Below are 16,962 nucleotides of genomic sequence, written 5' to 3' on the forward strand. Positions count from 1 at the left end.
CTGGTTTCGGCTTACGGTCCGCACCAGCTCCAGCTCCAGACTCCTGAACTTTGGGAATGGCCACTGGGAATACCTGAAGACATCGGTGGAGGTGGCCCATAGAATGGGGAATTGGTGGGGTGAGATGGAGAGAGGCATTCAGCATTGAACAGAAGATGGGCCGTGGGGTTACTGGAAGCAGTTCCTAGGGGAAGCTCTGCATTTCTTAGGCCTGTGTCCCTCCTCCCCTGCCTCGTGATGTTGAGCGGTCTGGGGGAGGTCAGAGGTGTTCTCTGCTGCAGAGGGTACTTCGGGTGCAGTAGTTGCCTACGCCCACCCCTTTGACCCATCATTCCTGGCTTCCTGACCCAAAGATGAACGGTGAGGTTTGGGACCTGCCTGGCCTGAGTCCTTCACTCAGATGTGAAGACAGCTGGGTTCGGAAACCGTGTGCGGGGGAGGTTTAAAGGTACTGCTTGCTTGTGCTGGCTCTGGCCGATTTCACGTTTGCTGGGTACAAGAGGTGGCCGTGGGGCCCAGGTTCACTTGGTACCGTTGACTCGGAAGGAGGGGGGAAAGTTGGTCTATGCTGGGAGAAGCCGCAGAGGCTAGCTGTCACCAGCCTGGGGGTGAGGGACTGTCCCGGCTTGCAGTGAGAGAAGCATGCAGGGGGAGGGTGCTGAGGACCTGGCTTCAACAAACACATGCCAGGTGAGGACCCCCAGGGGTACAAAGAATACACAATCCAGTGCAGCAGAGGCCGTTTCATCCATCAACAAGCATTGTGCCAGCCAGGGCACTGACGATGGCAGGAAGACAAAAGGCCATTGCCTTCTTGGGGGAACCAGAGGGGAACATGTATGAGAAAGTGACACAAGTAAGTGCACAATTAAAATAATTACAACTTACACAAGTGAATGGACAAAGACGTACGGCCTGGGACTGCTCTGGCCCGAGAGGCTAGAGGTTAGCCAGACCGGCCCAGCTCCCATTTCTGCAGGCCGCCCAGGCCGTCCAACCATTCATCCATCGAGATCCCAAGGGTCCTTGGGGCGGCCCCGGGGCTCGGCGGCGCTCGCTGTTCTCCCTCCAGGACAGCAGGGGGTGGTGCGGCGCCGCCTGCCGCTATCCCGACAGCCCTCGCGCGGGCGCGCGGCTTAAGCAAGCGGAAGAACCCGCGCGCGAGGCCGGGTCGGCGGGCGGAAGCGGCTCGCACGCCAGGCGTCGCCATGCCCGGGGACCACCGCCGCATCCGCGGGCCCGAGGAGTCGCAGCCGCCGCAGCTGTACGCGGCCGACAAGGATGAGGCGCCCGCCGCCCGCGACCCGACGCGGCTGCGGCCCGTGTACGCGCGCGCAGGGCTGCTGAGCCAGGCCAAGGGCTCGGCCTACCTGGAGGCGGGAGGCACCAAGGTGCTGTGCGCCGTGTCCGGCCCGCGGCAGGCCGAGGGCAGCGAACGCGGTGGCGGCCCGGCCGGAGCGGGCGGCGAGGCCCCGGCCGCGCTGCGCGGCCGCCTGCTCTGCGACTTCCGCCGCGCGCCCTTCTCCGGCCGCCGGCGCCGCGCGCCTCCGGGCGGCGGGGAGGAGCGCGAGCTGGCGCTGGCCCTGCAGGAGGCGCTCGAGCCGGCGGTGCGCCTGGGCCGCTACCCGCGCGCGCAGCTCGAGGTGTCGGCGCTGCTGCTCGAGGACGGCGGCTCGGCGCTGGCCGCCGCGCTCACGGCCGCCGCGCTCGCCCTGGCCGACGCGGGCGTCGAGATGTACGACCTGGTGGTGGGCTGCGGCCTGAGCCGCACCCCGGAGCCGGCGCCCACCTGGCTGCTGGACCCCACGCGCCTCGAGGAGGAGCACGCCGCCGCCGGCCTCACCGTGGCGCTCATGCCTGTGCTCAACCAGGTGGCCGGGCTGCTGGGCAGCGGGGAGGGCGGCCCGACCGAGAGCTGGGCCGAGGCGGTGCGTCTGGGCCTGGAGGGCTGCCAGCGCCTCTACCCCGTCCTGCAGCAGTGCTTGGTGCGGGCTGCCCGCCGGAGGGGCGCCGCCGCGCCGTCCTGAACCAGAAGCCTGAGCAACGACGGACGCGGAGGGCCGAGCTGCCGCCGTCCCCTAAAAGACCCGTGCCGTCAGCTTCCAGACTGCACGGAGCTGAGAATTCAGAGGGCTGGACAGGATCTGAGGAGGCGTGCACAGAGCTAATGCACTGGACAGCTGTGTTGGGACAGTTTTTTAGAGACTTCCGTTAAAGAAACTTTTCTACGTGAGCTGGTGCTTCCCAGTTACGACCCAAAGAAACTTGGGAATGCGGCCTGACTCCCAAGTTGGAAAGGACTTTTCAGCTGGACTCGCCTGGAAAACGGGACTTGAAGCTTTTGTCTTGTAAGGGATGGACTCTGCAGGCCAGCTAGTGACTCCCTTCTATGTAATTGGTCTGCTCTTGAGAGAATGGACAAGGGGGCTGTGTCTTCTCATTTATATCTGAGCTAAAACAAACTCCTTTGTATCTGGAGAAGTGTTCTATTGTGGTTCTTCTCGGTAGTGAATTTAAAGGAGCAAGACTCTTGCACCGAGTAGTGGACCCATGGGGTCGAGGGCTTGGGACAGCATTGCCTGGAATGTGTCCTGTTCCTTAGACCAACATAAGCAAAAGAGGCCGGCTGAAACGGAAGGAGGTGCAGGGGCTGGTGTGGGGGAATGTGCCTTGAAGGAGGAGAAGCTGCTCCTTGAGTACCACAGTTGGCCACTGGTGAGGTGTGACACGAGTATGGAGGGTTGTATGGGCTGAGGAGCACGCTAGTCTCTGGTTTGGTGCTGGGCAAGACCACAGCTCAGGGGTGGGTAGCTGGAAGGGGTTTGGCTCTGGGTGGAAGCTAGAGGCCTCCTCCACTGCTGGTAAGAAGTGGGGGTCCAGGCTGGTTTTTTTGTTTTTGTTTTTTTTTTTAGATTTAGAGAGAGTGCATGTGTTGGGGGCAGGGGTGGGGAGGAAGAGAGAGAGAATCCCATACAGACTCCATGCTGAGCGCAGAGTCTGATGCAAGGCTTGATCTCATGACCCTGAGATCAGGACCTGAGCCAAAAATCAAAAGTCGGATGGATGCCTGACTGACTGAGTCACCCAAGCGCCCCATCAGGCTGGCTTTATTATTTGGCTCCCCTTTCCAGTCTTGGCTTCTGGAAGAGTGCAGATGAACTTCCAGGAGCAAGAGCTTCTGGATGTTGGGAAACGAGATGCAGCCTGGCCATTATTCCATACAGCAGAGCTGGCCTGAGTGACCACAAGAGTGGAACCTTTCCTGTGTGGCTCCTGAGCCCTGTGAGTTTGTGCTCAGGTCTGAATTGGAAGAAGGCAGGCAGCCTGGTCCCCTCTGTGTGCCCTGGCTTAGTTAGGAGCTTCTGAAGGTGTGTGACTCAGGGGCCTGCTCAGCTTCTCCAGGAAGGCCTGGCCTGAGGCAGCCCCAGGACCAGAATGAGGCTTGGAGACCACACCAAAAACCCCTGACCGGGGAAAAGAAACACATTTTATTTTTCTCCCTTTGGCATAATTTCCAGAGCAGATCTGAAATACATGGTAACACCAGCAAGAGACAAGATAGAAACAGACATAAAAATGATAGCCCTATTCTGAAGGATAGCTTTTTAGGATGGATGGGGAGTCTGGAACCAAAGGGCTTATGTAGGGCACACACTGAGGAGCTTAAAGCTCAGTTTCAGACTGGAGGGGCACTGTAGGCACGTGAGTGTTTCCTGGGCACCACTGTAGCTGGAGAAAGCTGGGTTGGCCGCTGCACGATGCTCCACACTCGGAACTGGCAGGGCCTGGGGGGGGGGTGGGGGGGTGGGGGGGCGGGGAAGAGCAGCCAGAGTGGTACCGGCAGTCCCCAGGGGCTGACGTGCACCCAAGGGGGGCCTGGGCGCTGCCCCTTGCAAGACGGCCTCGGCTTCATGAGGATGGTGAGCTTGTGCTAGGCAGCTGCCGGCCTCCCTCCCAGCCCCTATCTGGAAACACGACCTCCAAAGCAAAAGCCACCGTTACGGGGAGGCTTCCTGGCTGGTCTCACTGAACGTTGCCTCTGCTTTCACCGTACTCATTCCAGAATGGGTACCTCTGGTCGTATAGTCACCCCCGGGAGGCCTTCAGAAACCCACACGAGGCAAGGAAGGGAGCCACCTGGGAAGGAGCCTGGAGGGCTTCCACCCTTCTACAGGCTGCCCTCCGGATCCAGTGCCGGATTCTTCCCCTGTAGGAAAAACCGAAGCAGGACTCTGGCCAGGAGAGCTGAGAGGCAGGGGATGGCTAGGAAGCGTAGGCCTGCCTGCTAACCTCTTCCCTCAGCCCCACGTCCCTTCCTCAGCAGCTCTGCCAGCTCGGTGCTACCCTAGATTCTTCCTGACGCCTGGGAATCCAGAACCACCAGAGCATTCCCTTCATGGAGCGTCGTCTTTTCCCGGATGTGACTCAGGCCCGGGCAGCAGTAAGGGCCCTCCAGAGCCCAGCAGTCCAAGGGGCAGAGCCGGGCAAATGGAGGAAGGAAGGCTCATTACTGCCAGCCCCTCAGCATCCCGGACCTCGCAGAGATGGCCCAAACAAACGTGGGGCTTGGCCTGCCGCAGGGAGCACCAGTAAGGGGGGAGGATATGGTAGGGCAGGTAGGGCTCCTCCCCAGGGAGCATGGTACCTGACAAGATGGGGCGGGGCAGGAAAAAGGCAGAAGTGGGTTTTAACGGGTTCTGGGGCCTCAGGCAAGGGGTCTGGGGCCATTCTGCACTGCTCAAAGTACACTTCCCAGCTTCCAGGAGAAGATGGTATTTTAAGCCAGAACAAGCCCCTAGTCCCCTGAGCTCATCCAGCCAGTGTCGAGAGGATAAAAAGCAGTGCAGGGCCCATCTTCTGGGGATTGTATGGGGTAGACGTCACATGTCTCCCCTCAACCACCGCTGTGGGCTCCTGCACGGACCTGAGGCCCTCCCTTGCTCACAGGGAGGCCGCAAGGAGCCAAACGCAAGGAGGGTGAGGGTGAGGGGAGGCGCCAGGCCACTCACTGCCTCCTCTGGGTCGTGCTGTCCTCAGAGCTGTCTGCTTCGGGATGGGCCCTCTGGCCCCTGGGCTCCTGCTGGAGTTCATTGATTCTGCATGAAGAACCCTTACTCCCTGGGCCCCTGGTTTCTTCACTGTCCTCTGACCCTGTGCAGGGAGAGTCACCAGTTAATGGCCAGGTTTGGAGGCCCCAGCTGATCTCAGAGAGGCCACTTGGTGCCCAGCACTGATCAAGGGTGCCCAGGGCTTGAGAGGACAAGATGGGGAGGGGCTGGGACACTGTTCTGCCTCTGGATAGCTGCTGAGTTGGGGGGGGGCCTCACAGAACAACCTAGAAGCCACAGGGTCTCCAAGCCAATGGAACAACTAGAGGGAGGGGGGAAGGGAGGGCAGGAAGGAGCCCTGCAGACAGAAAGCCCCCAGGTGCAGGACCCCAGGTGCCCTGGCACCTTCAGCTGTGAGGAAAGCTGGAGCTCACTGGGAATGTGGGCCCACAATTGGAGGTGTTCGACCTGGAAGCTGGTCCCTCTGCTGGTCCATGCGCTCCAGAATCTCCAGTAGACGGTCCACCTGGGCTTTGATCTGGCTTAGCTCGCCCCTGATGGAGTGCAGCTCCTCAATCTGGACTGTTTGGAGAGGGGCCAGAGCTGGTGTCCCACCAGGCCGGGAGGGCAGAGGGCTCCCGGCCTGACCTCACGGCTAAGGTCTGCCCAGCTCTTCCTTAGCCCTGTAGGTAAGGGCTGTGCTCCCTCACTCACGCTTTATTTGCTCTTGGGGCAGGTGGCTCTTCCTGGCACCCTTGTGGGCACTGAAGCTGCTCTTGACTCCCAAGCCCAGCTGGGTCCTCCGGATCTTAACAGGCATGCGATTGATGAGTGGAGGGATCCTTGGGAATTCATACACCCTACTGGGACGGGACAGAGAGGGAGTCAGACCGAGCAGCTCCACCAGTTTACCCAGAGGACGGAGGAGTAAGACCCACTTACCCGTAGAGGACATCTTCGCTGTACAGCTTGTAGTCCAGGTCATAGTGACTCCTGCTACAACAGAGACAAATGGAGAAGGGGTCACTCTCCATGGCCAGAGTCCTTGCCTAGACCACAGTGTAACCTGAAGAAACTGAGGCATGCAACTTCTCCTTAGAACGCCAGGATTCTCCATTAGAAGAGCCCTGAGGGACTTAACCAAGGCCACTTTGGGAGACCACAGCTTCCCCATGTCTGGCCTCTGAGAAGGGGCACTTTTCAGGTGGCTCCAGGTGACAGGAGGGGGACAATTGCCTACAGCCTTCTGGCCAGCCAGATAGGGGCCCTCCAAAGTTTCCTCTGCCTGACCCAGGAACAGCTGACCTTCTGGATCTTAGTCTGGCAAAACATGAAAGGGAAGAGTTAAGTCGGGGCCCAAAGCCACGGTGGGGATGTGAGAGCCTTTAATCCTTGCGTGGGGATGGCCAGGATGCCGCCCAGCACTGGCAGGGCCAGCCAGGCAGGCTGAGGGCTGTAGCCAGGCCACCCTCCTCTTTGCTCCAGGCCTGTGGAGACGGGAGGAGTTTGGAAGGTCCCAGACTCTCACTGCCCGTCCGTCCTCTGCCCCTTCTCTCCTCTGCCCTGCATCTCCAGGGAGGGAACTGGTGGGTCCCGGCCTGGGCAGCGAGGCTGTGTGGGGACACAGCTGCAGAAGCTTCAGGCTCCCCCTACGCCTGGGGCTGGAGGGGTGATGAGGGGGACGGGAAGGGATGCGTGCAGGGGGCAGCACAGTTTCTAAAACAACTTTCGGGTGATGTGCGCCCACGCCCCCAGCTCAGGCCCAGCCCACGAGGGGCGAGGTCTATAGGGGCACTGGGTCTGATTGGAGGACGTTCGGAGGACCCCTTCCCCTTCATCCTGACTCCCCCGCGCCCAGGCCCGCGGGTGCGAGTTCCGGCCACCCCCGCCCCCGCTTTCTGGCTTCAGGAGGTCTGGAGGGGCGGCCTGGAAGCCGCAGGGATGCTGATTCCGCTGGTGGGAGGCGCGTCCTTGGAGAAAGGAAAGCCTGACGGCTGAACGCGGGGACGTTGCGTACCCAGCCCCCGGGGGTCGCGGTAGGGCGGGGGCGGGTCCCCGGCGCGGTGCCGAAACTGGCAGCCTACTGGGGGCCAGGAACTAGCGGGCGGTGGCTTGGGGGCTAGGGCGGATCTGAAGCTGACGCGTCCCAGCTGGGCGCGACTGCTCCGAGAAAATTCTCACTGGTCTGGATTCCCTTAGATTGTCCGGCGCGTCCCCCCACCCGTCCCTCACCGACAGGCCCACAACCTCGATGGAGAGCAGACGCGGAGCCGGCGACTGCTAGACCACCTGGGTCTCTGTGGCAAACCTTCCTGCCGTGTAGCATTGGTGGTTCAGTGGTAGAATTCTCGCCTGCCACGCGGGAGGCCCGGGTTCGATTCCCGGCCAATGCAGCCGGTTAAGTTTTTTTTTTTTTTTTCCACCTTCTCTTGCATTTTTTCCTAAAATGACTTTTTGAAGCAGCCAGGAGTGAATGATACAGGAATGTTACTTCACTGACCATTTAGCACAGACTTGAGAGCTGCCCGAGTTGAGATGGGGTGGGATGGGTTTGGGAGTTGGGTGTCAGGCCCCATGCACCCCACAGCGGTGCTTGCTGCAGGCAGAGTCCCTCTGGGCCTGAGGAAGGGGGGCCCCTCACCCCACCCCACCCTCCGTCATCAGCCAGGGCTGAAGCCTGTGCCCTGATCCTGTGGCCTTGCCTCTTTCCCCTCAGGGGGCAGCTGCCTGCTCCCATGGCTGCACAGCTGCGTCTGGTCCCTGGTCTGGACTGTCACAGTTGGCAAGTCGGGGCTCCCCACGAAAAGAGAAACAGGACGCAGCTTTAGAATGGTGTTGTGGGCAGAGATCAAGCCACCTCAAGTGTCCTGAGGGCCAGGGGCAGGGGGAGGAGACTTGGGGCAAGTCTTTCACCACAAACCTTTCCCTTCAGGTTGAAAACTTCCATTTGGAGGCCTGGACTGGACTCGTTCTTACGGAGACGTCATTCAGCAGTTCAGCAGCCACCAGAATCCCATCGCCACCCCTGCCCTTCCTCCGGGCACCATCCTGAGGGCTCGAGCCACGGCCACCGCTGCCCACCCACTGCTGCCCCAGATCCAGGCGGCCCAGCGCCCCCCGCCCCCCAACAAAGGGCTTCATCCTCCCTCCTGGAGTCCCCTGGGCCAGATCATTACAAAACCCCTAGAGTCTCCCATGAGACACATGGCAAACCAACAGAGCTCACAGGCAGCTCTGCATCACTGAAGAAACACCAGGTTAAAGAACCGAGTGTTACCCAGGAGCAGACACCTACTCATCAGCCCAGAACAAAAGCAGTGGCAAAGCCACCCACACTGGCACACTCACAGGGTGACACACACCCTCAGGCGGGTGCTGGCAGGGAGAGATTGGGCCTCATCTGTGTCAAGGTCAAGCTGAAGGTGCAGAGACTTCTTGGAGCAGCCCCCAGCTCAGCCCTGCCATCTCCCTTCCGGGAAGACGAGGCAAGGCAAAACCCAAAAGCAACCAGAACCTTCAGCACCAGGGCATTTACACAGTGTGGTTCCTAACAGCAAACACTTGCCCTACCGCCTCCTCCACCGCAAGGTGGAAACCACCCGAGTGCCCACAGGAGGGCCAGGAGCTGAGTGAGGCCACCACAGATGCCCAGCTCAAAGGACGCATGTCCTTACGCCTGTGAAGATGGCATGTTGGCTGGCAGAATTTGGTGAGCTCCTTTCTGAAAATGTTTCAAGAGTTCCTAACATTTTCTTTAAGCTTCCCAAGTTAGGGGCAAGATTTCATCCAGGCATGTTCCCATTTGCTACTTCCCAAACATCTCTAGCTGGAAGAAGCCCCCAGGCACCACGCAGGTGGGGCTTCCTGGGGCAGACCTGGCTCCAGGTGGGAGGTGGGGCACCGGTCTCTGTCAGCAGGGTGGTGCTGGGTGACATCAGTGACGGGGGCCCTGGGAATGAACTGGGTCATCTCCCTCAGTTTACAGACAAAACTTGAGGCCAAGGGAGAAGAGACTTCCAGGTGCCACAGTGAGTAGTCTGAGTTGGCCTCCTGGGGATCTTGTTCCATCTCAGGGGAACCCAGAGCCTCGGACAAGCCAGCCACCAGCCTCCCTCCCCGGCAGGCTGCGGGCAGTCCTGCACAGACTCACCAGGAGATGGCTGTGCCCTGATGTCTCTTCTGGCCCGGGTGGGCTGGGCCTGGCCTGGGCTCTCCAGCCATGTCGAAGACTGAAGAGAGAACAGGAGAGCAGGGCAGAGCCTGAGAGGATGAGGGAGGGGTGCAGAGGAGGGCCCAGGTGCTCACGGGCCCCACTGGCTTCCAGGCTGGCCCTTCCCTGCTCCTCCGCTCCGAGGCCGTGGGTATTGCTCTGTAAGAGGCAACGCGGCAGAGCACGGCCCCGGTCAGTGGGCAGCCCCGCCTGGCCTCCTTCACACCCCAAACCCACAATGGGAATCAGCCCCATTGCCCGTGGCCTGGAATTGGGTGTGGTACCGTCAAAAGGCAGAAGGGAAAATATTCGTGATCTCCGTGTCCTCTGAGGAGACCCTTAGCCCTGGCCAGAGTCAATGCTCGAATGTCCTCCTGCTGCCCGTCTGCCTGCCCACTTGCCCGCCTGCTGCTGGCCCACGCGCCCCAGCTACCTCCGGGCTAAGCCCTGGGGGGCCGGCCGCGGCGGAGCTGGCCAGGGTGGCTCTGAGTGAGAAGCAAAGCCTGCAGCTGGCCGGGGCTGGGGCTGGACACCCCCCTGCCCTCTCTCCGTGGGGGAGGCAAGAGTCCACTGAACCCATGCAGGGGAGGGCTGAGAGACGCCCAGCGAGGCAGCCTCTGTGCACCTGTCACGGCAGATCTTCTTGTTTCTGGGCTCCTCTCCTCCTCGCCTCAGCACTGGAGACAGCAGCACTGCCCCCGTGGCAGAGGGAGGGGCTTCTGTTCACCGCGGACCCCCGCCCCTCGGTGCTCAGGGCCTGGCACTCAGCAGGCACCCGTTGATGTCTGCGGAATACGTGGATGGAAGCCCATTAAATCATTCCATTTTTTGTGTGGGGTTTGGATCAGACCCCAGAGTTTCGCTTGTGACTTCAGGGCCCCTCCCTGACCCCAACCCCTTTCTTCCTCAATCTGTGATCATCATCCGTGGTCCACCGTGGCTGCCAAGACGGTAACAAATGTGAGCCTTCTTTTTCCCGTTCTCAAGACTTCATGCCATACAAGCGCTGAGAGCACTCACTCAGCACCTGCTTGCTTGCTTTCTGGGAGGAACAGGAGACTGGCGACAGTGTCCCCGAGGCATTGACGATCCAGACCGAGTGTTTAATTGGGAGGAAGTTGGCAATTTGTCACCTTGGACTTTTTCTTCCATTGGTGGTCCTGATTCATCCCCTCAAGGACACATCACACAAATGACCATGCGCCAAGGTAAACGCCCGCACCTCCATCTTGCCTGGCTTTCTGCGGCTTTTCTTTTGGCATAACTTTATACCTGTGGTCACCTTCACATTTGCAATATCCAAAGGGGACAGAAAATCACACCCATGTATACCACACAGGGCATGGGCACATAGAAATGCCTACTGTGCCCAAGATGGAAGGGTCAAGTGGGAAAAACCATTTATGGCCCCCAGATTGCCAATCATGGGCTAATTATCACAAGGGGGCTAGTGGAGTATCTGGGAAGTTCACCATCAATGGCAAACCTTGTCCAATGTGTAATGGGCATCTTCCTGGGCACGTGCCACCTTCAGCCCAGAGCAGACAAGCCTGGGGGCATGGCTGGGCCCCTCCCCCACTCAGGGGCTATATTAATCAAGATTCTCCAGAGAAACAGAACCAATAGGAGGCATATACCGAAAGAGATTTATTATAAGGAATTGGTTCACATGATTATGGAGGCTGACGAATCTCAAGATCTACAGTCAGCAAACCAGAGACCCATGAGAGCCAATGGCATAGCTCCAGTCCAAAGACCAGCAGGTCTGAGACCTAGGAAGAGCCAAAGTTTCAGTTCAAGTCTGAAGGCAGGAGAAACAAAACAAAACAAAAACCGGATGTCCCAGTTCAATGGCAGTTAGACAGGAAGAGTTCCCTCTTACTCTTGGGAAGGTAAATCTTTCTGTTCTATTCAAGCCTTCAACTGATTGGATGAGGCCCACCCACACTGGGGAGGGCAATCTGCTTTACTTAGCCCCTTCAAACGTTGATCTCATCCGAAAACACTTTCACAGACTCACCCAAAATAATATTTGGCCAAATCTCTGGCCACCTTGTGGCCCAGATTGAAACATAAAATTAACTATCACAGGGGCCAAGCGCCGGAAACGGGTGGAGGTCTGTGCTCCGTATTCATCTCTCACAAAGGGACACGCCCTCTTGTGTTCCCCCAGGCCGTGAGTGCCTGATTCATGAAACAGTCATGATGGGTGACAGCCGATGACACAGGGACAGGGGACATCAGCATCAGGTGGGAAGAAAGCAGACGACAGAAACAGACCAAGTGGGTAGAAGGACCAGAATCAAGACCAAGGAGAGGAGCAGAAGGGGGTGGATATATTGGACAGCTGATCTCCGGAGCTCCCCGAGCTGCCTCCCAGATGTGTCCATCCTGAATTCATCAAACGGATGCGAAGCAGTTCACTGATTTTCATAGCGCTCCCCGGAAGAGAGGAAAGGGTCATTGTATCATCCCCAGCACTAAAATATATTGCAAGCAGCGGCCAGCAATGATTGAATTCCAACAATCTCCTGGACGTTGGGCTGCAGACTCCACACCCATCGTCTGAACCCTCCTGGCAGCTTTGCAGGGCAGATGCTGTCGGTACCCCCATCGGACTGGATCCGGGGTCAGGTGGAGAGCAAGCTAAGAGGAACATTGGGATCTCCGGCCCCTGCCTTGCAACCACTGCCGTGTTCCAAGAAGTCAGAGAACTTACTTGAAGGTGCCCAGGGGGATCGGCTGGAAGCAGAGTCTGGTCCTGGGAGCACCTCCGGGCTGCCATGTCTTGGCGCCGGATGGCTGCATGACCCGCTCCAAAGTGGGGGCGAGAACCCTGGTGAGGGCTTGGGCTGACGAGGGCAGCACTGCAGGCCGGGGTCCTGGATGTAGCAGGTGGCTTTTTGCAGTGGACACGAGTCATTCTTTCGGCCACTTCACATCTGAGCCCCCTTCCTGTGTTACAGGTGTCCCCTAGCTTGGAGACAGAAACTGCCTCCCAGGAAAAGAGCTGAAAACACCCCTTTCTGCCTCCCTCTCCCCACCTTCCTTGCCCCTAGGGCCTGGACACACAACGTGGCCCCTGCCATCAGACCCATGGGCCTGACTTTGAATTCGAGCGGTCAGTGTGACGCAGCTCGTCCCAGCAGGTGATGGTGGCAACGGCAGCAGATACATCCAGCCCCGTCCCACGTTGGTGACACTGACTGTGGCGTCTGTGCTCGGCAGGGGCAGTGAGGTGCCTTCCAGGCCTGATCCTCTGGCCTTTCCCAGAGCTCCTGGGAACTCACCAGTCTCTTTGGCAAATTCCTTCTCTGTGTAGAGTCGCCAGGATTAGTTTCTGTTGCTTAAAACAAGAACCTTGATTGATACAAAATAGGACTCCTGTGTGAGAGGAGCGAGAAGCCCAGGAGGAAACAGGGGCGATCTAAGGCTGGGTAGTGGCCAGAGGACGGTGAAAATCCTGCTAGCATGAAGGGGCAGGACACCGGCGGCCCATGGCATGCCATGGTGAGACACTTAATCCTGCGGTCCCCCAGAACAAAGCGTCCCTCAAAGGCAAGGTTTTGGGGATCTGGTGGCTCCTGACATAGAAGAGTATAAAGATTACCCCAAAGTCAGGGGCTGTCGGTCAGAGGGTTGTGCTAATGGCACCACACAGCTTGAAGGAAAGAAAGACAAGCTCAGGGCGCCCGGGTGGCACAGCCGTTGAAGCGTCTGCCTTCAGCTCAGGTCATGATCTCAGGGTCCTGGGATCGAGCCCCGCATCGGGCTCCCTGCTCATCAGGAAGCCTGCTTCTCCCTCTCACTGCTGCCTGTGCGCGCGCGTGCACGCACGTGCGCGCGCTCTCTCTCTCTCTCTTTCTCTCTGTCAAAAAAAAAATCTTAAGAAAAAAAAAAGACAAGCTCAGGGCCCAAATTCTCTGCTCAAGGTATGGTTAGAAAACCAGGGAATTTTTATATCTTGCAGCTACAAGGATGAAAGAGTGAGAAAACCAATCTTAACAGCTTGATCAATGGCTAGAAACTGACACCATCAGGTGGCCTCACACCCTTGCCTGGTCTCTAACTGGGAAAGAATGGAGAGTGGAGGGCAGAGGCCATCAGAATGAGGCTCTTTGGGAAGGTGGAAGACTTAGATGCCCCTCCCCCTGCCCCCCCCCCCCCCCCCCCGCCAGGCTCTCTTGCCAGCAGCAGCTACCTCTCGATTGTTCTGAACACCCTGGAGGCGGAAACTTGCTGGCTACTTGTCCAAACCCATACCCCTTCCCTGGGCGCATGTCTAGGTGGAGCTTCTCGCCCTCCCTCACGGTTAGTGGGCTACAGGGCTGAGGGGCGGCCCCCAGCTAGCGTTTCCTTAAACAATACACCCCCCTAATGACTTGCCGTGAGGGAGTCCCCTTGTGTGCCCTCTCCCACCACCCCTTGTTTTCTCTGGACCGAAATAACAAGTCAGACCCTTGCAGGCCCCAGGGGGATGATGACTTCAAATCCAGAAGGAGGATATTGAATCACCAAAAGAACCGAGGGATTTTGCTAATTTATATTGGTAAAAACCTGGCAAAGTGATCAGGGGACAGATTCTGAAGTTGGAGGATGGAGGTAGGAAGAATGTGAAATGGGGTTGAGTGTATTGATACTTCGGATTCCGTGGGGCCAGTCTGAGTAGCGTGGATGGTTCTAATTGTTTGCTCAGATGGTTGCTTGAAACCTGGACTTAATTGTGGCTGCATAACCTAAGCTAACAGTGAAGAAGAAAAATGAGCCTAAGACTTACTGAGCATTTACTACCCACCAGGCACAGTTCTAAGCACTTAATATTTATTTCACAAATTTACTTAGCAAGTAAGGTTTAGATGGTGTTCTGTGGATGAAAGAATCGAAAAAATTAGGTCATGAGCTCAGCTAGGCTGACGTTCATCCGTGTTTACTGGTTTCGGGCTCTGGTTCAGACACTTAAGTGTACCAACTCAGTTTATGATTCTCATTTTTTAAAAATTTTTTGAAGAAATTTATGTATTTATTTGAGAGAGCGTGAGAGCAGAAGCGGCAGGAGGGGCAGAGGGACAGGGAGAAGCAGGCTCACCACTGAGCAGGGAGCCCCGAAGTGGGGCTCGATCCCAGGACCCTGAGATCATGACCTGAGTCAAGGGCAGATGCTTTAACCCAGTGAACCACCCAGGGGCCCCAGTTATCCTCATTTTACAGGAGAACATGAGGCAGAGAGATGTCTTAGGGCGACCTGGAACTGAGGGGTTTCCCAGCATGTAGAACTTGGAGTGCTAAGACCCAGACAGTTCCAGGCAGACTGGGATGACTGGTCTCCTTGTTAAGTAACTTGCCCAAAGGAACGGGGTAAGTGGCAGAACCTGTCCTGAAATTCAGGTGTTCTGACTTTAGGCTCAAAACTCTCCACCTCTGCCAGTGGTTCTTGCGTCTGAAGAGCCTGTGTCTCAAGTAGCTGGAGATCTTGTTTAAAAAAACCAAAACCCAAGCCCTGGCCTCACCCTCCCCGTTCAGTCTGTTGGGGGTGGCCGAGAATTTGCTTTTCTACCAAGTTCCCAGGTGATGCCGGTGCTGCCGGGCTGCAAACGGACTTGGAGAATCTCCGCATTCAGCCACCTCACCTCTGGATGAGAAGCCTGGGGTGGACTTTTCAGGTAGGACACGGTCACTGCCACCTGCACTCACAAAGCCCGTGATGGCGTTGAGAAACACGAGGGTTGGGGAAGGGCCTCCGTGCCAGGACGACTGATGGGGGAGGCTGCGTGCAGCTGGATTCGAAGCTGGTGTCTGGGCTCAGAAGGGCACGGGGTTGTAGTTCTCAAGGCCAAGGTGGGGTTGCCACAGAGGGGACTCCAGTGCCTGGCAGCCGTGGCACGAGTGTCTCCCTGGCCTGACTTTGCAGCAGAATTTGGGGCGTGGCTCTCTGACTCTCCCCAGGACCCTGTGACCAGGTCCCCTCCCTTTTTTTTTAATTGAGGTGAAATTCGCATAACATGGAGGTAACCCATTTGGTGGCATTGAGTACATTCACCATGTTGTGAGACCACCACCGCTAAGTTCCGAAACATTTTTGTTCCAAAATAAAACCCAGACCCGTTGAGTAGTCACTCCCTGTTCTCCCGCCGTCCCCTGGCAAACACCAGGATGTGCTTTGTTTCTGTGGGTTTACCTATTCTGAGTATTTCATCTGAATGGAATCGTACCATATGTGACCCCTTGTGACTAGCTTCTTTCACTTAGAATAAGGTTTTCAAGGTTCATCCACCTTGGAGCCTGTATCCGTTCTTTGTTCCTTTTAATGGCTGAATAATATTCTATGGCACGTCCACTCATCCACTGGTGGGCGTTTGGCTGGTTTCCACCTTTTTGCTGTTGGGAACGATGCTGCTGTGAACTTTGTGTGTAAGGATTTGAGTATTTGTTCTCAGTTCTCTCGGGTACAGACCTAGGAGTGGAATTGCTGGGTAACGTGGTAACTGCGCTGAACTCCTTGAGGACTCAGCGAACTTGTTTTCCAGAGTGGCTGCACCATTTCAAGCTCCCACCAGCAGCCTATAAGGGTTCTAGCTGGTCCAAGTTCTCGTCAACATTGTTATTCTCTGTTTCTCTGATAACAGCTGTCCTAGTGGGTGTGAAGTGGTGTCTCAGTGTGGTTTCCCTGTGGATTTCTTACTGACTAGTGTTTTTGTGCTTGTGGGCCATTTGTATAGCTTCTTTGGAGAACTGCCTTTGCTCGTTTTAAAGTCATTGTCTTTTTGATAAATTCCTTTTCTGCGATGGTTAGTCGGAGCCGTTTCTGTGTTTCTCCTGGTTGCAACAATAAAAATTGTGGCTGCTACGGTTGTCTCCGTTCCAAGGTCCCGGGCCAAACTCCCACCTCCAACCAGCAAAGCGGCTCCACACATCACAGTGTGCAAATGGGCCGGGGTGCTTTCCAGACCCTGATGAGGGCACCTCCCAGCCCTCACCTGCCCACACAGCCCCTCTCACCACTGTAGGGAGCGGAGGGAGCCGGGGCCACGACACACCCCCAATTCAGATAATCACTAGGAAAGCAGGAGGAACACGCAGGAGCACGCATAGTGACTACAGGGAGAGGGTGTGAGCAGAAGCACAAAGCCCACAGAGCCAGTAGTGAGAGGAGCTGCAGCAGGAAGTTAGGGATGCAAACAAAGCTTCTAAATCTGTGCATCACTCAGGGGCTAAGACTGGAAAGCTTCCAGAAGGTGGCCTGGGTCACGTGGGTGGGCAGGGAAGGGGTGGGTAGCAGACAGCCAGCTGTGAAGCCTCTCAGGCATCCTCTGGTCTTCCCAGGATCATTCTGGTCGGCTGATTCCCCTTCAAAACAAGCAGTCGCAAGTCCGGCTGATTCATAACTTAGTTTAATCCTTTGCGGGGTGCACCCTGGGCAGTGAGGAACCTCCGTCTGCCCCAGAGGGTCCGGCGACCATGGAGGAGAGTGGTCTCTTCTGGCTGCTGGCCCTGCCTCCTATTTGGGTGCCTGACACCCACCTTCCCAATCAACAGCAGGCTGAGGGGCCCCGGCTCCCCTCCCCCTATGGCAGACTCCCTCTGGGCCTGACTTGTACCCCCTGCCCCCCTTCCTGCCGGGTCTCTCTGAGACGTCTGTGGATGCTGGCTTGCAGTCCTGGCCTGGCCCTTATTCCAGACAGGTGGGCAGCTGGGCGAGAGCGGCTG

General features: G+C 57.5%; 2 protein-coding genes and 1 non-coding gene across 3 annotated transcripts; 2 read left to right on the forward strand and 1 right to left on the reverse strand.

Annotated features, from left to right (window-relative positions):
* The first annotated feature begins 1,160 nt into the window (after positions 1 to 1,160).
* On the forward strand, positions 1,161 to 2,481 carry EXOSC6 (exosome component 6). Its single transcript, XM_028095032.2, has one exon. It carries the CDS (start codon positions 1,209 to 1,211, stop codon positions 2,025 to 2,027), a length of 819 nt encoding a protein of 272 aa, XP_027950833.1. The 5' UTR covers positions 1,161 to 1,208; the 3' UTR covers positions 2,028 to 2,481.
* A 2,524-nt stretch (positions 2,482 to 5,005) lies between these two features.
* LOC148163174 (RNA-binding Raly-like protein) lies at positions 5,006 to 9,269 on the reverse strand. Its single transcript, XM_088026914.1, has 5 exons — positions 9,199 to 9,269; positions 5,991 to 6,044; positions 5,763 to 5,911; positions 5,505 to 5,630; positions 5,006 to 5,151 (listed from the first exon to the last, which is right to left on the reverse strand). The coding sequence occupies exons 1-5, from the start codon at positions 9,267 to 9,269 to the stop codon at positions 5,006 to 5,008; spliced, it is 546 nt and encodes a 181-aa protein (XP_087883040.1).
* On the forward strand, positions 7,371 to 7,441 carry TRNAG-GCC (transfer RNA glycine (anticodon GCC)). Its single transcript has one exon. It is a non-coding gene; the product is annotated as a tRNA-Gly (tRNA).
* Positions 9,270 to 16,962: the final 7,693 nt, after the last annotated feature.

The sequence above is a fragment of the Eumetopias jubatus genome, unplaced genomic scaffold, assembly GCF_037043125.1.
Source record: "Eumetopias jubatus isolate StellerSeaLion01/CBP00866 unplaced genomic scaffold, mEumJub1_p1.0 scaffold_10, whole genome shotgun sequence".
NCBI lineage: Eukaryota > Metazoa > Chordata > Mammalia > Carnivora > Otariidae > Eumetopias > Eumetopias jubatus.

Bases quoted from the DNA above. Each gene is read 5' to 3' on its own strand.
- EXOSC6 (XM_028095032.2), top strand. From the start codon at position 1,209: ATGCCCGGGGACCACCGCCGCATCCGCGGGCCCGAGGAGTCGCAGCCG.
- LOC148163174 (XM_088026914.1), bottom strand. From the start codon at position 9,269: ATGGCTGGAGAGCCCAGGCCAGGCCCAGCCCACCCGGGCCAGAAGAGA. The intron at 6,045-9,198 runs GTGAGTCTGTGC...TCTCTGTTGTAG, and splicing joins CAGGGCACAGCCATCTCCTG to CAGGAGTCACTATGACCTGG. The intron at 5,152-5,504 runs CAATTGTGGGCC...CTCCCTGCACAG, and splicing joins GCTTCCAGGTCGAACACCTC to GGTCAGAGGACAGTGAAGAA.